The 26,012-nt window shown below is 42.7% G+C and overlaps 1 protein-coding gene across 1 annotated transcript in view; it reads right to left on the bottom strand.

Moving 5' to 3' along the window:
* GLDC (glycine decarboxylase) overlaps positions 1-25,697 on the bottom strand; it is a 153,007-nt gene extending 127,310 nt beyond the window's left edge. The window contains exons 1-2 of the mRNA XM_007946319.2: positions 25,449-25,697; positions 24,875-24,953 (exon numbers count right to left, since the gene is read on the bottom strand). Coding sequence (XP_007944510.1) covers positions 24,875-24,953; positions 25,449-25,697 — 328 coding nt within the window. The remainder of the gene's footprint in view (positions 1-24,874; positions 24,954-25,448) is intronic.
* Positions 25,698-26,012: the final 315 nt, after the last annotated feature.

Below are 26,012 nucleotides of genomic sequence, written 5' to 3'. Positions count from 1 at the left end.
CTTAGGGGCAGCATGATCCAGAAGCCCCATCGGAGGAGAGTTAATTAGCAGCAGCCGCAAGACCAGTTTCCCTGCTCCATATTATCCCTTGGGGACAAAAGGTCCAGCTTCCAAATGAGAATAGTCAGTGAGAGGCTTGGTCTGTCCAATCCAAGATTTTAGCCTGGGGAAGTCACAAGTATTTTCAAACTGGAGAATAATATGATTGTCTCACATGGTAGAAAGATAAATCCATTGATGGTATGAGTAGATCACAGATGCGAAACCTAGAAACAGGGAGACAGGGTAAGAGGCCAGCACAATAGTGTGGGAGGGAGACGGGCAACAGGCGCTCCCTGTATCAGCCAGTGTCAGGATAGGCTCTGCTACCACTGGGCCCTGCTGGCCAGTTAAATCACAAGCAGACTCAGGTAAACTTTAATTCTTTGTTACTTCCCAGTTTCCATACAGTCTACTCCAACTTATGGCGACCCCACGTGTCAAAGTAGAACTGTGCTCCATAGGGTTTTCAATGGCTGATATTCTTGGAAGTAGATTACCAGCCCTAACTTCTGAGATGCCTCTGGGTGGCCCTCAACCTTCAACCTTTCAGCTAACAGTCAAGTGCATTAAGCATTTGCACCACCCAGGAACTCCTTGCTAAATATGTCTTTCCGTAAATTTCTACAAGTGAAAATAATCAACCCAGGTGGTGTGTACAATGTATTTACTAAACAACTTTATCATCAGCTGGCACAAGAGAGCAGGGGCTAGCTACCCTTCTGGAATGCACTGAAATTCAAGGCAGAGATGTTCAGTAGTTTTTCCTACAGGTCTTTTGTGTAATCAGTTATTCACAATTGTACAGCCAGTTTTACAGCCCAAAGGTCTGCACTCGATCATTCTAACACAGCCTAATGTGTCAGAAGAGAGCAGTGATTCTTGTGGTCATGTTATTTTACAATGGATTAAGATATCCTACCCAATGGCTGATTTCCAACTGGCTCCATGCTTGGGGGAAAATAACACAATGGTAGCTGAAATGATTATCAATAGCTACATGAAAATTGGTAGAGACAGAAAAATTCTTTGTGGCACAAAGAGTTAAGCCCTTGACTTCCAATCAATGGTTAGGGGTTTGAACCTACCCAGAGTACCTCGGAAGAGAGGCTTGGAGATCTGCTTCTGAAAGATTTTGAAAAAAAAAAAAAACCCTTTCTGTTAGCAGTCAAGCACTTTAACCACTGTACCACTAGAGCTCCTTCTGAAAAGTCACAGCCTTGAAAACCCTATGGAGCAGTTCTACTTTCCAAACAAGGAGTCACCATGAGTCAGAATTGACTGGAAGGCAAGTGACAACAGCAAACGGATTATTTAGACCTGCTGCTCTCAGGGTTAGTCAGAGAGCCAACAATGCAGGGTGTACTCCCTCTTTTCCTAACCATCCCTCCTGCCACCCCAAGAGAACATAATGGTACTAGACAGCTAGGAATTTGGCAGTTTGCCAAGGGCTACAATTACAGTCCTTTATAAGTCAAGTCATCTGAAAAATAAACTTCAAGGACTCAGATTCCAGAAGAGCTCTCAAAGGTGGGCAGGAACCCTGGAGCTCAGGCCTGGTATTGGAAAAGAATCCTATGCTAAAGCAAATCCCACCCCTCATCTCTCTTGGAAAGACACCATCCTTCCTCCAACAAAAATCTATGGCTCTTCCCCAAGTGGAAGTGCTCAAATTTTTATTTTGCTTTTGTTGTTATATGCCATTGTTCTGGTTATCTAGTGCCACTCTAACAGAAGATACCACAAATGGGATGTCTTTAACAAACAGGAGTTTATTCTCTTACAGTTTGGAGGCTTTAAGTCCAAGTTCAAAGTGCCAGGCTCTAGGGGCTGGGTGAAAGCTCCTCAGCCTTGGGCTTCAGCTCTGCCTCCTGCTCCTAGCCCACTGGAGCTAGAGGGTTTTCTTAACTCAGACAGCTGCTGGATGCTGAGGCTGACAAGCCCAAAGTTGACAACTAAAAAGGCACAGTACCAATGTTAACAAACCACATGGCAGGCCATTAACTCAAGTCCATTGAAAGTCCCAAGGTAGGCAGAGCATGGCAGGCTGCTGAACAACGACATGACTACACGCAGGGTTCAAGAGCACCATAAGCTAGAGACCATTCCCAAAGCTGATTTTTATATCTAGGAAGCAGACCACATCCCTAAAGCAGCTACTCAGCGTAGATCCCACCATGGAGTTGATTGCCAGGCTCATCATAGGGAATAACTACCACCAGCTGCCCAGCCACTCAACCAGGCCCAGCCAAGTTGACACACAACCTTAACTACCACAGCCATCAAGTCGATTCCAACTCATAGTGACCTTATAGGACAGAATAGAACTGTCCCATAGAGTTTCCTAGGCAGTAATCTTTAAGGAGCTCTGGTGGTGTAGTGGTTAAAGCACTTGGCTACCAACCAAATGGTTGGTGGTACAAACCCACCAGCTGCTCCATGGAAGAAAGATGAGGCAATCTGCTTCTGGAAAGATTTGTAGCCTTGGAAACCCAATGGGGTTTGCTATGAGTTGGAATCAACTTGGTGGCAGCGAGTTTGGTTTTGATGACTAATCTTTACAGAAGCAGACTGACCCATCTTTGTAGAATGGCTGGTGGATTAGAATTGCCACTCTTTTCTGTTAGCAGCCAAGTGCTTAACCACTGTGCCACCATGGATCCTAATCTTGCTTGTAGACCTTTAGAAGTTCTCTTTTTAAACATACTGTTTCATTCTGTATTCCTATGATAGCAGCCTGGTTGTATACACTCATTCCCATTGATAAAGATTGGATTAAGGTTTCTATTACAGGTGTGAGTGAGTGAAGCCACTTTCCAAATGGGTGATGCTACCTCCTAGGGGAGGAGTAAGATGAGTGGATAGCAGTTCTCCCCAGAGGCAAGAGGTACAGAACCCCTGGGAGGGTAGCAGGGCACCACCACAGTCCTGCCAATCAGTTTAACAAGATCAGATTCACAGTCACAAAGCCAATTGGTTGTGAGTATCACAAGGAGTAAATGGTGTCCTATTTTCCTTACTCAACCGGAAAAGGAATCACAAACCAAGATGGCACCTGCTGCTTGGAAATACACAGGGAACCAAGGTGCTTGGAAGCCCAAAAGGTGCTTATAAAGCTTTTCTAAATCATTAAGGTAGTGTACATAGGCACTATAGGATCACCACACTCTGCTTCTCAAGATTGATTTTTCACAATTATTTCTTCTAGTGATCAAAATTTTTTCATTTTTCCCGTTCTCGTTACCTGGTGTCATTCTGACAAGAATATACCACAAATGAGATGGCTGAAGAAATGGGAGTTTATTCTCTCAGTTTGGAGGTTTTAAGTCCAAGTTCAAAGTGCCAGGCTCTAGGGGCTGTGTGAAAGCCCCTCAACCTTGGGCTTCAGCTCTGCCTCTTGCTCCCAGCCCACTGAAACTAGAGGCATCTCTTCACTTAGGCAGCTACTGACTTCTGAGGCTAACAAGCCCAAGGTTGACAAATAAAATGGCACAGTCCTGATGTTACAAAACCCATGGCAGGCCATTAATTCAAGTACATTGTAAGTCCCAAGGTCAGCAGAGCATGGCAGGCTACTGAAAGACGACACAGCTACATGCAAGGTCCAAGCATGCCATAAGCTAGAGACTATTCCCAAGGCTTCTCCTTATATACAGGAAGCAGACCACATCCCAAAGGCACCTACTCAGCTTCTTGTGATAGATCCCACCATGGAGTTGATTGCCAGTCTCATCGTGGGGAATAACTACCACCAGCTGCCCAGCCACTCAACCAGGCCCAGCCAAGTTGACATACAAATTTAACTACCACATCCCCCTTAAAAAAAAAACAATTGGACTATGGCAAGTGACTTAGCAGGGACTGCAGAAAGAGGAACTAAAGGAAAGCCACCCCATGGAGATGAGGAGATGGCTGCAGTGGTGCCTAGTCCTGCCCCCCCCCCCCATCATCCCCCAGCACTCCCTAGACCTTCCTCTGGAGCTTTCAGCTAGAAACTTCTGTGTCTCACGCTTTACCATATTTATGCTTCTGGGTCTTTTCTGGAATTATTCTTTCTTCATTAATGCTAATTGGCCCTTTGAAGACTTCAAGTATTTCATTCAAGTACACCCACTCCTCACCTGTCAACATGGTTAGGTTCCAAAGACCACATCATTATATGTAAATCAGTGTTATGCAAAAATGAAGGATGACCACATTATTACATACTGTCAAATTATATTATTTCATAACTACCATATTTTATTATTACATAACTGCCAAACCATTGAAAATCCTGACTTAGCCAAACTGACACATAGTCTTAACCATCACAGCCAGTGTTGCTCTCCCCTCATACCTCGGTGCCAGATGTATATCATTAATGTGCAAAATAGACAGTCGATTTTCTTACTATTGCCATACACATGAAATGTTGGATAGCGGGATAGTCTATAAGTGAGGAGTAAGTGTATGTCAGACATCAGTGGCAGCTCTGGAGATGCTAATATTTATCTGGAGAACTTGAACCCTCAGCTAGAATCATGGAGGGATGTGTATTTTCCTTTTATAAGAAAACTCTTTTTCCAGCAGGAATGTCCAAGAGGATGGGCAAGGATCAAGACCTGTGGTGAAAAGCCCCAACAAGAATGCAGTTTCCTTCCTTTAGAAGCCTCCTGCCCTACGCCCTATGCATCAACAATGAGGAAGAACAGACACCTATCCTGGGCCAGCCAGGAACCCAATAGTACTTTCCCCATCATTGCAGGTTTCTAGATACATATTAGCATCTCTCAGAGCAGCCAATGATGTTTTACATACTTGAATGAAACACTTGAAATTTTTAAAAGGCCCATTAGCATAAAAGAAGAGCAAAATTATAGATAAGACTCAGAAGCATAAAAATGGTTAAGTTTAAGACATAGTTTCTGATCCTACAACAGTTACATTCTAGTCCCTACCAAACCAGAAAACAAAGCCAGGGCCATCAAGTCAATTGCATCTCATAGCAACCCTATAGGACAGAGTAGAACTTCCCCCACAGGTTTCCAAGGCTGTAAATCTTTACAGAAGCACACTGCCACATATTTCTCCTGTGAAGCAGATGGTGGATTGAACAGCCAACCTTTTGGTTAGTAGCCAAATGCTTTAACTACTGCACCACAAGAGCTCCTTCTAGTTCCTACAAGTCCAGACAAACTTTCCAAGCTGGGTGGATTCTGGCTCAATGCACTTTGGGGCTAATTCACATATTTCCCAATTGGCAATTAGCATACCTGTATGCCTAATCATACCATCTGCTGAGAACAAGGTGCATTAATGGAATGAGCGGTTCTCTGTACACCAAGCTAATGGACACCCTGAGCCATCAAAAGTAGAAAAGGTGCTCAGTCAAACTTCTGAAAGTGTGAATGGGTGAAAAGCCTTTTCCACTCAATGCACCCATTGCTCATCCTGACCAAACGTCCAAGCCAGAAGCCAGGGCAGTCTGTGAGTTGAGGAACAGAGAAGTTAATCTTCTTCTTCATTTTTTTATTTTGTGATTTGGGTGAAAATTTACAGAGCAAATTCACTTTCCATGCAGCAGTTCACATACACTTTGTCTCATGACACTGACTACAATTTACCACAATGCAACAGCTCCCCTCCCACTTCCTCCCCATAGTTACCTCTTCCCTGTGTCCATCCCTCCATGCCCTCCTGCCCCCTGAGCTGTCTCCCTGTGCATAAACAGCCCTTCTTTCTCCCATGATTGTTCTCTCCAAGGAATGTATCTACCTCAATTAAATGTTCAACTCATATGCCTGTCTTTTGTTTGGCTGGAAACCATAGGTATGTGTTCAATTCCAGACATGAAGGGCAGCTAAAGCCCATAGTCTGTGGTTCCACCTGGCTCGATCAGACCAGCAAACCTGGTCCCGCCCCCTTTCTTTTTTTTCCAAATGATTTTGAGTTTTGTTCCACATTGTTCTCCCTCTCTATCCAGGATGTCCTACATAGATCCCTCTCCAAGAGGTTGACATTGGTAGCTAGGCACCATCTAGTTCTTCTGGTCTCATAGTTGTATAGGCTGCAGATCGCATGGTGTACCAGTCGCTAGGACTAATTCTTTCCATGAATCTTTGGTTTTCTTCATTCTTCTTTGCTCTGGATGAGGAGAGACCCATCATTGCATCTAGATAGCTGCTTGCAAGCTTTTAAGATCCCAGTCGCTACTCACCAAACTAGGAGGTGGAACAATGTTTTATGTAGTATGTTATGCCAATTGAGCTTGATGTCCCCTGTGACTATGGTCCCAAGCCCACAGGTTCAACTATTTGGTCCCTCTGGGTAGCTGGCTGTGACCAAGAAGTGACTACAACCTTGTCCCTTGTCAGCTCCACTATACGCTTAATCTGCTTCTTACTTTGATAAAGCCTCAGGTCTCCCCAGCCATATAGAATAAAATGTATTCTCCAAACACCCAGCTTCGTGATTGACTTGTATTGAATGTTTATTTAGGGGTTGTGTTCACTAATGAAATCTCACTTTGGCCAAATCATCAGAGAGCAAACCTAGTGTTTTTTTGAGCCCAGAGTTTGAGTTATTGCTTAAACAACTGATGCCAAGGTAGCAGTGGGTGGGAAGAAAAGGGAAGAAGAGGGGAAAGTTCTAAATCAACGATCAACCTACCTGAAACTGAACTTATCAAAATTGGGTCGCTAGGAGCAAGTTTTAGGAGCTCTGGTAGCATAGTGCCTAAGGCACCTAACTGCTAACCAGAAGGCTGGGGGTTCAAACCGACCAGCCACTCCTCGGAAGGAAGGTTAGGCAATCTACTTCCATAGTGATACCGCCTCAGAAACCTAAGGAGGGGTTGCTATGAGTCAGGTCCGACTCGACAGCACATAACAACAAAAACAACAGGAGCTAGTTTTTAGGACATATAGGCATAAATAAAGCCCCAAATCTTAAGCATGCCAACACTGAAGCTGAAGGTTCAAACCCACCAGCCACTCCTCAGAAGGACGGTTAGGCAATCTACTTCCGTAGTGATACTGCCTCAGAAACCCAAGGAGGGGTTGCTATGAATCAGATTTGACTCAACAGCAGTGAGTTTGGTTTTGGTTTGGTCTCCCTCAGAAAAGAACTTCCTTTCCAAAGAAAACAGTGTAAGGTTCTTAATTCTGAAGTGACAGCCTTTTCTCCCTGTGTAGGAAGAGAAGATTACAAAAAGGCAATGGGGTCATTCAAATCCTGGACTGCAGGGCCTACGCCTGTTGTGTGAACAAAGGAGAAAAAGAGAAGACCAGTTTTCCACCCAGAGCAAAACTCACAGCAGGGCACATTCCTCACACTTTTCCTACCAACTTGACCAAAACAGCTTCTTCCTGTGAACAGGCCTAATTCCTGTAACTGTTGACTTTCCCAGCAGAGTGAAACTAACAGGGAGAAAATAGATGGAATGAGAAAGAGAGTGTCCAGTAAGAAACAATTAGAATAGTTGAGCTTAACTAGTAAAGAAAGTCTGCCTCAAGCATTATGTTCTTTTAAGAGCTCTCTATTCAAAATCAGATTCACAACAGCAACTTGAGAAAAGGTAGGTAGGAAGCTTAAGGAGTAGTGAGTTACTTGATGAGGGAGGAACAACTGAGAAAACCCAAACCAAACCCACTACCACTGAGTTGACTCTGCCTCATAGTGACCCACAGGGTTTCCAAGGCTGTAAATCTTTACAGAAGTAGATTGTCTCATCTTCCTCCCAAAGATCAGCTGGTGGATTTGAACCACCAGTCTTCTGGTTAACAGCCACATGTCTTAACCACCGCATGTAATCACTATCACTGAATTGTACATGTAGAAACTGTTGAGTTGTTGTATGTTCTGCTGTGTATATTCTCAACAAAAAAAAAAAAATTAAAATTTTAAGAAATAAACACTTGGAAAGGAGCAATCATTCCCAGATCCCAGCTGTCATTCACCAATCCCAGCCATCACTGCAGGATCCCACTTGTCATTGCCCTATCCCAGCTATCATTCCTGTGTCCTAGTTTCTCAGCCTTCCATAACTGCCAGGTGTTGTGCATTACTTTGTATCCCAGCCATGAAAATACTCAAGCAATCCTTCAGGGACTGTTGTAGGTGAGGTTCTGAAATAATGACTAGAAAGTCAGCTGTAGCGCAGAGAGAAATTTAATAAGAGGATAGTAACTTTGCAAGGTGGAGACACATGGGGCCAGAGGCAACGACAGGTGTGTCACTCTAAACCTTACAGGCCAGGGGTCTTTATAATAGTTTTAAGGCTGTGGAGTACTTGATTTCAAAAGACCTTATGTAGCCAGGATACTCATAAAATCCTGACCTTTTTGTGAAAGTCAGGAAGCGGAGCAAGGCTGTGATAAATTATTAAAGATAAGCCTCAACTTCTTCCAGGCTAGATGCATGCTCAATCTCTTTCTAATATGGAGTATTTCAACATGGATGCCATGACTTCTTCTGAGCAGGTGTATTCTACTGTTTGCTCTTGGTTCAAGTCTTGGTCCCATCTTAGATCAGCCATCTTAGTTCATCAGGCAGTAAAGAAGGGCAGGGGTGCACAGGCTCCAAAACTGGTTAACGCTGACCATGCATAATAGACTCGAAGACATCTTAAGAATTATTATCAGGAAATGTCATCTAAGCAGTAAATTTACATTTGTGTTATTTCTGTTGCAGTGTCTCTTCCTTGGTCTCAGGATGTGAGAAATGTGATTGCTCTGTCCTATGAGCTATTCCTGTCTTGGTTTTATGATCTTAGGATTGTGGTTGCAGAGGCAGGATTCTTATGTGATAATGGCTACAAGTAGTAGCATAAGGCAATGTTTAAATTGAACAAGATTAATATGGAGCTTTAGGTTATGAAGTTAGAACACATATTCATTTCCCAGAAATTTTAATCTGTCTATACTATGACAGGACCTAAGCAAGAAGTTCACTTGTTACAGAATAAACACTTCCTCTGACTTCACTCATCCCTCTGCCTGTCAGCATTGCATAACACCTGGTCCTCATGTACCAGGAACAGAGTTCACTGGCCTCCCAAAGCCACTACCTAAGAATCAGCAGGTGAGGGTGGCACTGCCCCTGCTTCTGGGAATTCAGAAAGAAGACTTCCTCCTTACATAATGCCTCAGAAGAGCCTTCCCAAGAACAACTGCCTTGTTGCACCTTGTGCCTAAAATGCTGAGAACTTTGTGCCAAGCAATACACCAAAAAAATTCTTTCTAATAGGAATAAGCTGATTTACTCATTAAATACTCAAAACCTTGCCGATGGAAAAATGTCATCAGAATGGACAGGCAAGGTGTGTAAGTCCCACTGCACCTAAACACACACAGAGTCCTCTGCCCTAAACCCACTCCCCAAAACACAGCTCTTTACTCTTTTTCTTTTTCTGGTCTCAATTAGATGGAGAAATGTATCCATGCTTTGCTCTTGCCTCTTTGACAATCTAAAAATGCTAGCATAAGGTTATGACCAGTGTATGTATTATGTTGTCATTTATGTTTAAGAGAAGAATGAAGACCTCTGGTGATGTAGTGGTTAAAGCATTTGGCTGCTAACCAAAAGGTCAGTGGTTCAAACCCATCAGCTGTTCCATGGAAGAAAGATGAGGCAGTCCACTTCTGGAAAGATTTACAGCCTTGGAAACCCAATGAGGGTTGCTATGAGACAGAATTGACTCAGTAGCAGTGAGTTTGGTTTTGCTTTGAAGAGAAAGAATAAACTATATGCATATGTTTGTATATTAACCAAACATCTCCAGGATGATTCACCAAAAAAAAAAAAAAAAACTGGTAATAGAAATGGGAGGGAGTCTTGTTTTTTCTTATACTACTTTTTCTACTTTTGAATTGTGGTCCATGTGCTTATTTTATTTAAAAGTGAAATTAAAATATTATGCCTACTTCCTCAAAAAATTAAACACAGAATTACCACATGACCCAACAATTCACTTGTAGGTATATACCCAAAAGACTTGAAAGGCACTAAAACAAATACTTGCACACCAGTGTTCCCTACAGTATTATTCATAATAGCCAAAACGTGGAAACAACTCGGTATCCATCAATAGATAAATGGAGAAGAAACATGCAGTATATATGCACAATGCAATTTTATTCAACTATAAAGAGAACTGAAGTTCTTATTCATGTTATGATATTGATGAACTTTGAACACATTATGCTATATGAAAGAAGCCAAACACAAAGGGACAGATACTATATGGTTACACTTCTATGCAATATCTAGAATAGGCCCCTGCAGGGACCAGAGTTTATCAGGGGTTGCCAAGGAATAGGAGGAGGAGAGAATGAAGAGTTATTGTTTAAGAGATCCTGAGTTTCTGTTTGAGGTGATGTAAATTATTTTATTGAAATGGATACTGTGATAGCGTAGTGAATGTGATTAATATCATTGAAACAAAAAAAAACCCAAACCCACTGCCATCAAGTTTATTTCAACTCATAACAACCCCCATTGGCTTTCCAAGGCTATAAATCTTTATAGAAGTAGATTGCCTCATCTTCCTCCCGCAGAGCACTGACCCTTCTGGTCAACTGCCAAATGCCTTACCCACTATGCCACAGAGCTATTTAATTTTACTGAATAATACAATTAAGACCGGTTAAACAGCAATTTTTTGTGTATGTTATATATTTTACCACAATTAAAAAAAAAAAAAATGTATGTCTAGGATGAACTGCTCCCTCAGGTAAGGGAGCCCAGCCCAGCCCAGCCACATCCAGTACTGAGGAGGCCTTCACCAGCGTCAGAAACTCTCTACCCTGACTCATCCTTTATGCTCATGGACAAGGATGATAGTAGGGAAATGTCTGCAGGGAAATCACCAAGACTGAAAAACAACACACTCATATTTTAATTTGCACAGACAATGCTACCAGTTTGAAAAAGGTCCTTCTTGGCCAGAGGCTGAAGGAGAAAGCTGGGGCCATTAGGCAACAGCTGAGACCACTATGGCATATTTTTCTTGCCAAGCCACAGCTCCTTGGCTTCAAAGGTGGGCAAGAAACCATGGGGTGGGGTGGGGCTCTCCATCAAGACCAAGAGAACATGAAATGTCAGGATTTGCTGAGTGGAAGCAGACTTTGGATACAAATTCCATCCTAATAGTTAGCCTCTCCCTAACATCATCTAATCATTTACAACATCCCAGTCCCTCTCTCATAACAGCCTGGCTTTAACCCCTTTTTTAAAACACAAAAACTAAATCAAAAGAGCAATGAGATATCATCTCACTCCAGCACTAAAAGTAAAGTTCAAAAAAAGAAATGAGGATGTGAAGAGACTGGAACTCTCATACACTGCTTGTGGGATTATAAAATGGTGCAGCCACCATGGAAAATGGTTTGGTGGTTCCTAAAAAAAGCTGGAAATTGAAATACCATATGATCCAGCAATTCTATTATATATCCTATAGAAATAAAAGCCATGACATGAACCCATGTATACCCATGTTCATTGTAGGATTATTCACAATAGCAAAAAGATGGAAACAACCTAAATGCCCAACAGAGGAATGAATCAACAAACTATGGTAAATACATACAATGGAAAATTACACAACATTAAAGAACAATGATGAATCTGGGAAACATCTCATAAAATGGATGAAATTTGCGACCATTATACTGAGTGAAGTTAGTCAATCACAAAAGGACAGATATTGTATGAGACCACTACGTAAAAAGTCAAGGAAAGGGTTCTAAAAAAAAAAAAAAAAAAAAGTATTCATTGGCATTTACCAAGGGTGGGTAGGGAAGGAAGGATAAACCACGAACTAGAGGATAGACACATATTAAGTTGGGTGAAGGGAAATAATAATAATAAAAACATAAAAACCAAACCCATTTACTTCAGGTTGATTCTGACTCATATCGACCCTATAGGACAGTATAGAACTGCCCCATACCATAGTTTCCCAGTCTGTAATCTTTACAGAAGCAGACTGCTTTCTCCCACAGAGGGGCAGGAGGGTTTAAACCACCTACCTTTTGATCGGCAGCCAAACACTTAACCACTATGCCACCCAGGGCTCCCTTAAACCCACTTATCAGCCCATCAACCCTACTCCCTCTTAATTGTCAAGTTTCCTCCCTGGGCAAATGAGGAGACAATCAAAACCTCTTGAATTACAGAACTTGTTCACTCCAAAAACACATTCCAGTCCATAAACTTGTGTTATGTTAAAAAAAAAAAACCTGGCCATCGAGTCAATTCCAACTTATGGTGACCCCAGTGTGTTAGTTAGAGTAAAATTGTGCTCCATAAGGTTTCAAGGTTGATTTTTCAGAAGTAGATCACCAGCCCTTTCTTCTAAGGTATTTCTGGATGGACTCGAACCTCCAACCTTTCATTTAGCAGCCAACCACATCAACCGTTTACACCATGGTGCGGAATAATGACATGGAAATTCTTTGAAATGGAAACTCTTTCAAACTGGTGGAGGGATGACTCCCTTGTGTCAGGATATGTCCTGCCCTGGAGCTGACTCCCCTCACCCCATTCCTTCCAGGCTCTTCCCTGTCCTCCTTGCTCAGCCAATTTATACCCCACCTCATCCTCAGATCCTCAGGGGTTACAACCCTCCCCTATGGACACTTCTTGCAGAAAAAACTGAGGCACATATAATCTGTTTTCTGATGGTGCCTTGGTCCCTTGTCTCTACCTGAGCAAGCAGTCCCTATACCTCTTCCTGATCACCCAAAAGATTCACACATTCAAGATCTGTATTCCAGCTTCAGGAAAACCAGAACAGTGTCCCACAGTGGGGAAAGGGGCATGAGGAGCATCATCTGGGACTGGAGTCCCACTTTCTATGAGAGGTCCCCTCCACAGCCTCTCTACATTCAATCTACAAAGCATACAAAGAAACACTACAATTCATAATATTTATCTAGAACACCAGTTGATATATGTAACCAGGCCAAATGGCCAGCTGGAAATGAGAATCAGGGAGGAAGAGCTAGAGTGCTTGTTTTTTCTCTGTGCTACCCTGTGGTTATATTGACAGGCCTGCAGAGCAAGAACTAGAAGAGACAGGTCTGTTCTATGAGTCCAGCTTGAACAATTTATCATACTTAGGGGAAAGAGAGAATTTTTTATAGATCCAAGTATAGGCATATGGAGGAATTTGTAGTTTAACCTAGGATCTCCCAAACCAAAATTTAATCTCTTTGTTGCAGGGGCATAGCAGGTTGCTAAGCACATAGTAGGTGCTCAGAAAATTGATACATTATAATGAAAATTCACCTAAACTTCCACATAAAGCTAGCTCATTATTTCCAGTAATTCACCCATCACAGAAACCCACGATGACAAATTATTCTCACATTCAGTTCAGCCACATTCCTAAAAGCATGAGATTCAGAGATTTTAAAATAAGGAAAATTATAGCAATTAAGCAAGTCCTGTGGAATAGTGTAATGTCTACAATGATTCCAGATTTTCAAAATGGAATTTCCTTATTGTTTACCCAATTAGCATGTTGATGGTATAGGCATTAGGAATCCTTATTAAAATTCTGTTTGCATTTTTGTAAATAGACTCTGGGTTGAATAAATATAATAAGCCTAAGCAGTTAAAATGAGATTAGAGTTGTCAGTCATATATCTGAGTCTTATTCAGTGTAAGGCATACTGTTATCTGGTGGAGTGGAAAGAGGATAAAAACCAAAAACCAAACCCACTGCTGTCGAGTCGATTCTGACTCATAGCGACCCCCGCTGGGTTTCCGAGGTGGTAAAACTTTACGGAAGTAGATTGCCCGGTCTTGCTTCCATGGAGCGGCTGGTGCTAACCATCTGGTTAGCAGTCAGATGCCTTAGGCACTGTGCTACCAGAATATAGACCCATGGCAAGCAGCTCACTGCCTATTTGTCTAGCACCTGCCCAAAGCTCCTGAATTGACTAAGAGTTAAGTCCCTCAAGTCCTCAAGTCCAGCCTCATGAGCTGGTCACTAAGCTTCTAGGCCTAATGTGAGTCAACCTCTCTCCCAACCCAGTTGGCCTGTGCTGACTAGTGGACCTTTAAGTCTTTGGCTTCTTGACTTTGCCCATCCTCAATCTCCTTTAAACTCAGTCACATTTCTCTGTTCCTGCTCCCAGGTCACCAGATGATGCCAGGGTGAGGGGACCCTAACCAATCTTACAAGCTGATGTCCTTCAATCTCAGGGGGGTCCTCCATGTGGGTGGATCTAGGTTCCTTATGACCTAGGCGCCCGCATTGGCTCTTCTGAAACTTCTTGCCTCTCTCTGGTGCTCAGCCTTGCCCTTTCTGCCTCCTGCTCGGAGAGATAATCAGATAAGCAGCCCCTCTACTCCTCCACCTCAGAATGTCCTATGTCTTTGTTGTTGTTGTTAGGTGCCATCAAGTTGGCTCTGACTCATGGTCATGTAGAACAGAACGAAAAACCACCCAGTCCTGTGCCAGTCCCACAATCCTTGCTATACCTGAGCCCATCATTGCAGCCACTGTGCCAATCCATCTCATTGAGGACCTTCCCCTTTTTTGTTGACCTTCCATTTTACCAAGCATGATATCCTTCTCCAGGGACTGGTCCCTTCTGACATCATGTCTTTAGGTGGATCTAATGCCTAAGAAAGGTCCAGAATATGAAGTGCACAACCCCCAACCTGAAAATTTTTCCTACTATCTCTTTGGTTTCTTCATCTCACTTGCTCTCTCTCTCTCTTCTTCTATATGCTCTATTTCACAACACATTGACTTCTCCTTCCTTCTGACTCCATCCCTGGAAATTTCACACATTAACATGAATTCAATCAGAAGACTCATTAAATCTGCAACTCCATCTCTCTCTCTCTCCCTCTGTTTCTCTCTCTCTCCTTCCTCTCTCTCAACTGTAATCTCTAAATATTGCTTCGATTTTTCCAAATGCATGTTCCACAAGCACCCCAAACCCAATTCTGCCCAAACAAGACTTGCAATCTCTCCTACCTCCAAGACTCTTTTCTTCTCCCTCTTTCTATTGTTGTTGTTGTTATTGTTATTTGCCATCGAGTCGGCCCCGACTCATAGCGACCCCTCCTTGGGTTTCCGAGGCAGTATCACTACGGAAGTAGGAATGCCCAACCTTCCTTCCGAGGAGTGGCTGGTGGGTTTGAACCGCCAGCCTTCTGGTTAGCAGTCAAGTGCCTTAGGCACTATGCTACCAGAGCTCCTCCTCTTTCTATTAGTGATATCATTATCTTCCTGAGTCACTCGGCCTAGAAATGGACTGACAGCCCACTTGCTGCCCCTCTGGGTCAACCTCCATGTTTGTGCCATCAGCATATTTCTCATAATCATCTCCTATTAATGACTGAAGGAGCTCTGGTACCATAGTGCCTAAGGCACTTGACTGCTAACCAGAAGACTGCCGGTTCAAACCCACCAGCCACTCCTCAGAAGGAAAGTTGGGCAATCTACTCCTAGTGATATTGTCTTGGAAACCCAAGGAGGGGTTACTATGAGTTGGGTCCAACTCGATGGCAAATAACAACAACAGCAACATCCATCTGAACCCAGCAGGGGAACCATCACAGGCCCACTTCTGAGAGACATGTGACTCCCCCAGGGGGCAAGTCTGGACTCCTGACAGAAACTTTCTTAGCTCTGTCCTGCAATCTAATACTCTTCCTACACAATCCTCCTTCCTTCTCTCTCCCCTTCCACAGGTGTCAAACCTGCATCACAGTCTGAAAGCTCTCCTGTCTTCTGCTCCCACCTCCAGAAAATTTCTTGTGCATCTAATGTGGTATTTGCTTCCATAGATCTGAATGAATGCATATTCAACATCTCACATCTAAACTCTTCAACAGTCTCCCAGCTGTTCTTCTAGTCTTTGATCTCAGAGGCACTCTGCAAAAAATGGGTTGAACCATGTCACTTTCTTCTACTCTCCATAGCAGTCAATAAACATTTAATAATTTGGGCAACAGGGTGACTATATAAGTTATCAGCCAGAGTGAATTAATAACAAGGACTAGTAACAGAAGTATAAGGACGAAATGGTTTAATTTACAGAATAACCAGAACAGAAATCATGAGAATACTGACACATTGTGAAAAAATGTAACCAATGTTACTGAGCAATATGTATAGAAATTGTTTTTTTTTAGAAAAAGAACCTAATTTGCTGTGTGAACTTTCACCAAAAACAGAATCAAATTTTATTTTTTAAAAAATTTTAGCTTAACTAATAACAAAAAAAAAAAGTCAGTGAGTTTATGTTAAGGGTGGGGGGAATAACTTGGAAAATGAGAGTGAGAATGATTGCATGACTGCAAGAATGTCATCTGTATCATTGAACTGTACATGTAGAAACTGTTGATTCAGTGTATGTTTTGCTGTGTATGTTCTCAACAACAACCAAATATATATATATATATACATATATGTATGTACACATGTAAAAAGTATAAGGACAAGACAGATGGTGATGTATAATAAAAGCCCATTGGAAGCATCCTAGTTAAAGATGAAATAATAACTCATACAAGCTGGGAACTGAAGAAGCCAGGAATGGCCAAGGGAGAAATGGCCAAACTGAAGAGCCCACAGGCAGGACCTGACATGGAAATCATCAGGCTGAAGGACAAAAAGATCATCACAGCCTGTATTCACTGAAGAACAGCTGCTCCGTTCCAGGTAATCTCAGGTCAGTTCAGGTGACAAAGTCACCACCTGCAGTGCGTTGCATAACATTCCTCCCTCTGATCACTCCCCTCCATTAACCATTTATGAAAAAGTACATTAATAAACAATGTGCCTTAGAACATTAAGTTCTCATAGGACCATCAAAAGCCTCATTATGACAACTCAGCTGCTCAGTTCTGGTTGAATAATTTCAACATTAGGGGCATTGCTTTCTTCTCGCTCTAGTCGTAAGTATGCTAATGATAAACAATTGTGCGATTTTGTGTAAATTTTAACCCTGTTGTTTCTGTGAGTTTCTAGGCTAGTTCAATCTGGTGAGTTTGAGATGTCTTCTTGGGAAATACCACACAGCTAGGGGCATCACAGGAATAGTTGGGTGGTGCAAAAAGTTAAGACTGCAGCCTAAAGGTTGGCAGTTCAAACCCACCTAATGGTGCCTCAGAAGACAGTCCTGATGATCTGCTTCTGAAAGGTTACAGACTCGAAAACTCTATGGAACAGTTCTACTCTGGGGTAGAACTGAACACACATGGGGCCGTCCTATGTTGGAATCAACAAGATGGCAACTAACAATAACAAGGTGTATCACAGCTAAAAATGGATTGGCTTGGGTCATCAACAAAATGCTTTTTAAATATTTTACTCATTATAAAATGGATACTTAATTATTGTAGGAATTCTAGAAAATGCAGACTAATAAAAGGAAAGCTAAAATTACCCATAATGGCACCAACCAGAGAAACCATATAATCTTCTAGTCATTTTTCTTTCCATGTGAATCTGTATGTGGTTCACCTGAACAGGATAAAACTGATAGGGTTTTCAACAGAGTAGCTTTGCTTGTTGCTCCAAATAATGACTTACTGAAAAGCCAACTGAGAATCAAGATACTCTTTCAAGGCACTTTCTGAAGTGTACAGGGGAGGAAAAAACACCTATACTTTCCTAATCCTGTAAGGCCAGTCTGTCCTGTACATGCTGACCCCTGCCTACAGCAAGCTCCCTGGCCCCATCCAGCAGACCGTAAGTACTCATCCTTCAGCACTCAGCCTAAATTTTGCATCCCTGTGGCCCCTTTCCTGGGCCTGAGAATGGGTGTAAGTTTTACAACACCTGTGCTTCCAAAACGCCACCTGCCATATTTCCACCAAGGGAGTTAGCAAACGTCAGAGTAACCTAGTGCTACTGGGTTTGTGCATGCCTGTAAGTGGAATACCCTGGAAGAGTCAGACAGGCATTTTCTACTATGTACAATCACCTCTTTTCAGAGGACAAAAAGGGAAGCAGTGTAGAGTAGTGTTTGGAGTGTGGACAGTGGAGCTAGACTACCTGGTTTTGAATTCTGACTCCCATGACCTTGGACAGGTTATTTATCCTCTATCTTCTGTTATCATCTTTAAAATGGTATTTACTTCATAGGATTTTAATAAATATTAAATAAATCAAGACATGAAAAGCAATTTTAAAGTGTCTGTCACATACATCTTAACACTACATTAATGTTTGCTCTGGTAGCATAGTGCCTAAGGCACTTGACTGCTAACCAGATGGCTGGTGGTTCAAACCCATCAGCCACTCCTCAGAGGGAAGATGGGGCAATCTACTTCCATAGTGGTACTGCCTCGGAAACCCAAGGAGGGGTCACTATCAGTCGGATCCAACTCAACAGAACATAACAACAACATAACATTACTATTATTACTGTTACTATGTATAAAAATTAACCCATTTTGTTATTATTATTATGCATAAGAATTAACCCAAATATTTCCACATTGCTTATAGCTCTCACAGTATTCTTTTAACCCAGCAATGAAAGCATTTAAGACCCACATAACTCTTATTACAGTTTTCTCTGTACATGGCAAACAAGTATTTCTTCCAGAAGTTCCCTCTGACTACAACACAGCACAGGCATTTAGGCAAAACCAAGGTTGGTAAAACAACTAACAACCAGTGTCGGATTACCCAATAAGCAAGGTAAGCATGGGCTTACTTGTACTCATTTATTATCTATAGTGAACAGTTTCACATATGTGGTAAAAAAAAAAAAAAAAAAAACCACACACACATGAAACAGTCCACTAGAGATTAGTAAATAAATACAAGTAAGTTCATGCTTACCTTGCTTACCAGGTACTCCATCCCTGGCAGGGATTGTAAATTTGAAAAGAGGTTTTGATTCTATAGGAAGGTGCTGTGGGATTGGGAGAAAGATAGATGCCAGCCATGTCTAGAAGTGGAATCTTTCATGTGGTGAAAAAAATGTGACACTGTTCACTACAGATTAGAAGTAAGTACAAGTAAACCCATGCTTATCTTGCTTATTGGGTAATTTGACACTTCTAACAACCAACTCCAAACCAAACCAAACTCACTGCCACCAAGTCGATTCTGACCCCCATTGGGTTTCTGAGGCATTAAATCTTTACAAAAGTAGATTGCTCCATCCTCCTTTTGTGGAGCGGCTGGTGGGTTTGAACAATCAACTAGTTGTCATCAAGTTGATTCCAGCTTATGGCGACCCCATTTGTGTCAGAGTAGAACTGTTCCATCAGGCCTTCAATGCTTATTTTTTGGAAGTAGATCCCCAGGCTTTCTTCCAAGGTGCCTGTGGATAGAATTGAACTTCCAACCTTTTGGTTAGCAGTGGAGCGTGTTTACCATTTGCACCACTCAGGGACATCTGCTGTTCTACTAGTAAAAGATGATGCTACCACTGAACTTCACATGCACCGATTTGCTCCCCAGGTGTGGATAAACCCATTGCCATCAAGTCAATTCCAACTCATAGTGACCCTATAGGACAGAGTAGAATTGCCCCACAGGGTTTCAAAGAGTATAAATCTTTTTTCAAATTGTGATTTGGGTGAAAGTTTATGGAGCAAATTTGTTTTCCATTCAATAGTTCATATACATTTTATTTCATGACATTGATTGCAATCCCCATAATGTAACAGCTCTCTTCCTAATTCCTCTTCATGGTAACATTTTCCCTCTATCCTTGGCTGTGCATTCCTGCCTTCTGAGCTATCTCCCTGTGCAAATGCTGCCCTTCTGATTTCCCATGTTTGATTGTTCCAAGGAATGTACCTACCTAGTATAATTGTTCACTGTGTAGGCCTGTCTATTGTTTGGCTGGAAGTTAAGCCATGGGAATAAGTTCAATTCCAGGCCTGAAGGATGACTAGGGGCCATAGTCTTTGTGTGTGTGTGTGTGTGAGAGAGAGAGAGAGAGAGAGAGAGAGAGAGAGAGAGAGAGAGAAAGGATTTGGGTGAAAGTTTACAGAGCAAATTCATTTTCCATATAGCAGTTCATACACATTTTGTTTCATGACATTGACTGCAATTCCCCACAATGTAACAGCTCTCTTCCCACTTCCTCCCTGTAGTTACCTCTTTCCTGTATTTTTCTTTCCTGTGCATTTCTGCCCCCTGGGATATCTCTCCCTGTGTAAATACTGCCTGTCTGCTCTCTCATGATTGATCATTCTAAGGAGTGTATCTACCTGATATAAATGTTCACCCTATATGCCTGTCTATTGTTTGGCTGGAAGCCATAGGAGTGAGTTCAATTCCAGACCTGAAGAATAACTAGGGGCCATAGTCTCGGGAGTCTCACCAGGCTCTATCAGACCAGTAACCCTAGTCTTTTTTTATGATTTTGAGTTTTGTTCCACATTGTTCTCCCATTCTATCCAGAATCTCCTGCACTGATCCCTTTCCGAGTGGTTGACAGTGGTAGCCAGGCACCATCTAGTTTCTCTGGTCTCATGGTCATATAGGCTGAGGTTCACATGGTTCACTAGTCCCTTGGACTAATTGCTTCCATGCGTCTCTGGTTTTCTTCATTCTTATTTGACTTTACAAGGAGAGACCCATTATTGCACCTAGAAGGCTGCTTGCAAGCTTTTAAGACTCCAGTCACTACTCACCACAGTGGTATCTAGAACAATATTTTTCTGTGGTATGTTGAGCCAATTGAGCTTGATGTCCTCTGTAACCATAGTCCAGAACCCACAGGTCCCTCAGCGTGGTTGGCTGTGGCTAAAAAGTTATCATAACTTTGCCCCTTGTTAGCTCTATAATATATAAATGGACATTCTTATTCTACAAATTGTATGTAGAAGTATCATCTGCCAAACTTATATATAGTCATAGGTATATTCCCTTTTGCCTACCTATACCTGGATTTTGCCTGTCTACCTGCATATCCACCCATAGATTAATGTCTGTTATTACTGATAATGCAGTATTATGTATGTAAAAGTATATGTATTTGTTGTATGCACCTCCTGTGCACCAATCTGTGGCTTCCTTTTTCCTTAGTGTTATTGTGCTGGTCATTCATTTTTGGTATATTGACTTTCCCTTCACCCAAATCAGTATTTGTCTCTTACCTGTCTAGCAATTGTCCCCCCTCTCTTCCCATCCCTGGTAACCAACAAAGAAAGTTTCCTCCCATGTGTAAAGTTTTCCTTGACTTCTCACAATAGTGGATTCATACAATATTTATCCTTCTGTGATTGACTTATTTTACTCAGCATAATGTCTCCAATTTTACCTACCTTATGAGGTGTTCCACAGATTCTTCATTATTCTTTAGTGTTGCATAGTATTCCATTGTGTGTATGTTCCATACTTTGGTTATTCATTTATCTGTTGATGGGTACTTAAGTTGTTTCCATTTCTTTTGCTATGTGAATAGTGCTATGATGAACATGGATATGCATATATCTATCAGTGCCAGCTTTCACTTCTTAAGGATATATACACTTGTAGTGGGATTGCTGGGTCAAATGATATTTCTATTTCCAACTTTTTAAGGAAGTGCCATACCATTTTCCACAGTGGTTGTACCATTTTACAGTCCCACCAGCAGTGTATGAGAGTTCCAATTTCTCTACACCCTTGCCACAAGGTTATAAATCTTAACAGAAGCAGACTGCCATAGCCTTCTCCCAAAGAGCAGGTGATAGGTTTGAACCCCAACCTTTGGGTTGAAAGCCAAGTGTTTAACCACTGTGCTACCAGGGCTCCTGCTCTGCATGGATAGCAATCATTAGCCAGAACAAGTGCACATGTCATCGTGAAATGCAGGTGCCTTTCTGCTGCATCCCCACCCCCAGGACTCACTCTTCCAGAAAGCAAGCTTTGGAACAGAGCTGGTCTACTTTAGCACAAGGGGAAATGTCTGACTGTGCAGTATTTTCTCTGTGTCACCTCACTAGTTACTCTAAGTTAAGCTAATCAGATAGAACCAGCCCAAATCACACAGAAATTGCTGAGTTTAAAGTTTACACTCAAATTGCAAGTCACTTGTGAAAAGCAACTTCCAAAGAGAAAGGAGGACAAATGAAATCTCCTGATGTTCAAATTAGTCAGCTGGAACCAAGTAGCTGAATGAAATAATATACACTCTAATGCTCTTAAAAATCTGTTGACATATGAGTCAATTCTGACTCTGAGTGACCCTACAGAACAGAATAAAATTGTCCCATAGGGTTTCCAAGGCAGAAATCTTTATGGAAGCAGATGGCACATCTTTTTCCCACAGAGAGCCTGGTGGGTTTGAACCGCTGACCTTTCAGTTAGCAGCCGAGCACTTAACCACTGCACCACCAGATATCCTCAATGTTCTGAAAGGACATCTTATTTCAGAAGATATGGTGAAAAAGAGTTTAATTCTGACTTTGAAAGTCCCAGGACTTTCCATCATTTTTTTGTTTACTTGTTTTAATAATCACCTAAGGCTTGCTTTTAAAACACGCATAACCCTTTACTTTCTATGGAGCTCTGGTGGTGCAGTAGTTAGAGCATTCTACTGCAAACCAACAAACCAAAAGTTTGGTGGTTTGAACCCACCAGCTGCTCCATAGGAGAAAGATGAGGCTACTCTGTCCTATAGGGTCAGTATGAGTTGGAACTGACTTGTGGGGCAGTAGGTTTTGTTTGTGTTTTGGTCACTTTCTCTACAGTCAGCATATCAAGATTTCTATTCTGATTTCTCAAAATCGAAAGGATAAGTCTTCCATCTGTTATTCCGTCTGGGTTCCTATTAGTTTAATTCAACAAGTACAGCTTCTCCTCTATGAACAAGTTCCCTGCTACTGGGGAAAAAAAGGTTATGTTCAAAACCAACAAGGACAGCAGGCCTCTGCAGAGCTTGAGGTCCATGATAACCAATTGGTACCCTACCACAAGTTGTCTACTTTAAAACAAAGAGCTTGCCATCTGTTAGGACTGAACTGTGTTCCCCAAAAATTTGTGTTGTAAATCCTAATCCCTGCAATGGTTATAATTCCATTTGGGGATGAGTTTTCTTTGTTATGTTAATGAGACACTATTAGTACAGGGTGTGTCTTAAGTCAGTCTCTTTTGAGATATATAAAAGAAATGAAACAAGGAAGTGAGAGAAGCAGAGATGGGGAAAATAGATGCTGTGTCACAGGAAGATCACCAAACAATCAAGGAATAGAAGCTTAAGAGTCAAAGACCTTCCTTCAGAGCCTACAGAGAGCAACCTTCCCCTCAAGCTGGCATCTGATTTTGGACTTCTATCCTCCTAAATTGTGAGAAAATAAATTTCTGTTTGTTAAAGCCACCCACTTGTGCTATTTCTGTTACAGCCACACTAGATAACTAAAGCACCATCTATATATTATTTTTATCCTAAGACCTAAAAACACATTTGCCCACTCTCTTGACCTGTTGTAAAAGAGATAACATCTCTATGATTTGAAACCAGATGAGAATTCTTTTTTTTTTTTTAAAGTCCTTGACTTAAAAATCCCTTGACTCGTGGATTCTCGGCTTAGTCCATGCATGTCAAATACCCACGTCAATACCTCTGAAGGGCAGCCCTCAGATCATGAAAAAAACATATTTTGACAAAGTCACTATACTGAATAGTAAAATGAGCATTAAATGAGGGACATATTCAAGTTCAGACAGAAGGTTTAGCAGAAGCTATTCTCAGTGAATATGAGATGTATGAATACAAAAATTAGATAGTCAGCTGGTAATTCAGGCATAAAACACCCAATGGAAACCTCTTTAAACATGAGGGAAACCTAGAATTTGAGTGGCTTGGTTTTTTGTTTGGGAAGTGGGTGGAAGGAGGATAAGGAAAGTAATGTTCAAATTCTCCACTTCATACTTGGTGGCAAAATATTTGTGCATTAATAAAGTTAAAAAGAAAAACTAAGTATAAAATAAAATTCCAAGGAAGTCTGTGAGTAAACAGCTTGACCAATCATCAATCTTATTTGTGTTTTCCAGCTACTCAGACCTGAAAAGTACTGCTGGCTTTCAGTATGTAAAATTCCAATGTGCTATAAGAGGACAATTCACAGCTCCTGTGTTGTGAAGACTCTTGGGCTGTGAGGCCAGGTATATGAGTCTCTGTCTCATTTTTGTCACTTACCTGGTTGCCTGACCTAAGTCAATTCCATATTCCTTTTTTGATCTCTTTGCTGATCTATCAAGTGATCACATAATTGTTCTCAGTTGCTACTGAGTCTATTCCAAATCATGGCGACCCATATGTGCAGAGTAAAACTGCTCCACAGGGTTTTCAAGGCAGTGACCTTTCAGAAGCAGATCTCCAGGGCTGCCTTCCCATGTGCCCCGTATGGATTTGAACAACCAACATTTTGGCTGGTATTCAAGCACTTAACCATTTCACTGCCAGAGACTCCATGAATTGATTATAGTAACATGCAAGCCTCCACTGACAGACCTGGTAGTAGTGTTACATGAGGTGCCCTGGCCAGGAATTGAACCCAGGGCCTCCCACATGTAAGGCAGAATTCTACCACTTAAGGCTGCTAACAACAACAAAGGAGATGGTGATACTTCTCAACCCATAGCATGAAAGAAATCTGGCCCTGTGATGGTGCCAGGGAACTGGGGTGCTTGTGTACTGCCCACGCCTTTCCCCACACCAGTCAAGGTTGCTGTAGAGCTCTGGGAAGTTCTGGGATAAAGACGCTGCATGGAAATCATTGCTACCGGAACCAACTCTCCCACCCTCCTAGATACCCTCCGTTGTGTTATTTTAATCAACATATTCAAGGCCCAGAGCCATTCTGACCAAGCGCTGGGCTTTCAGCACCCACAGAAAGAAAATAGACCGGAATCTATCCGGCCACTTACACACGGGGTCTTCCATCCTCAAGGGTCTCTTCAAGCGGATGCTGGCGGGGATCGTCTTCTCTATCAGCTCATCAATGCTCTGAAAGTCAAACGGAAGTCGGTGACCACTAAGGGCCAAGCAAAGTGCTTCCGAGTGAAAAACAGTTAAAACCTCTGTTTTTCACCTACAAAGGCTTGTGGGAACCTCATTTAAATCGCATTAAATCTGGGTGCTTTTCAAAGAGAAAAGAAAAACTGAGCAAACCACAAGTCACCCAGAGGAAAGGAAGTAAGAAAGCGGGAAGGTGACTTGGCCACTCTGGGGTGGAATTCCGTCCGCAACAGAAGATAATCGGATAAACCCAGACTAACCAGGTCTTCTAGGTCTTGTAAAGTTAGAGCTTATCCGCAGGCGACTACAGTTGACCAAGTCTTCGATTAAAAAATGCCAGGTTTTGAGGCGCGACGAGAGGGTGGAGAAAATGAGCAGGCAGGGGAAGCTGGGGCGCGGGGTCCACGCGGAACTGCCGGCTCAATATATGGCCCGAGGCCGCGCGGGCAGAGTCAGGGAAGGCCGAGGCCGGGGAGTCCTTACCGCCAGTCCCAGGGCCTGCAGCATCTCTCGTTGGTCTTTGTCCCCAGGGCCGATGTGCCTCTGTGCGAAGTCGTCATGATTGGGCAGGAGGCGCTCCAGGAGGCGTGAGGCCCCTTTGCTGCTGTCCCCTCCACTGCCGCTGTCCCGGCCCAGGGTTGCCCAACGCCGTCCCCCGACCCCTACCAGGTGCCGGCCGCCCCCGGGTCCGCGGCCCAGGCGCAGCGCCCAGGCCCTGGCGCACGTCTGCATGGCCGGCCCGGGCTTAACAAGCTTTCGGCCCCTCTATGGTCAAACCCCTGGTGACTGTGCGTCCGCAGGAACTCTTCCCGCTGGTGGGCGCCGCGGACACTGAGAGCTGTTTAAGCAATGAATGGGCGCGCGGCAACCAAGGCTCTAGCGCAAAATTGTAGCTCCACGCGAGACACCTGCTCCGCACACTTTAAGCGGCTCCTGGAGGCGGGCAGTGGGATGGGGCCAGGAAGCGTTAGACCAATGTGAGCGCCTGGAGGGGCAGGGGCGGGGCCGAGACCGCCCCGCCCCGCCCCTCCTTTAAGCACTCTCAGC

The sequence above is a fragment of the Orycteropus afer genome, unplaced genomic scaffold, assembly GCF_000298275.1.
Source record: "Orycteropus afer afer isolate SDZICR_OR568_19922 unplaced genomic scaffold, OryAfe1.0 scaffold00156, whole genome shotgun sequence".
NCBI lineage: Eukaryota > Metazoa > Chordata > Mammalia > Tubulidentata > Orycteropodidae > Orycteropus > Orycteropus afer.
This window is presented reverse-complemented; position numbering and strand designations above follow the sequence as displayed.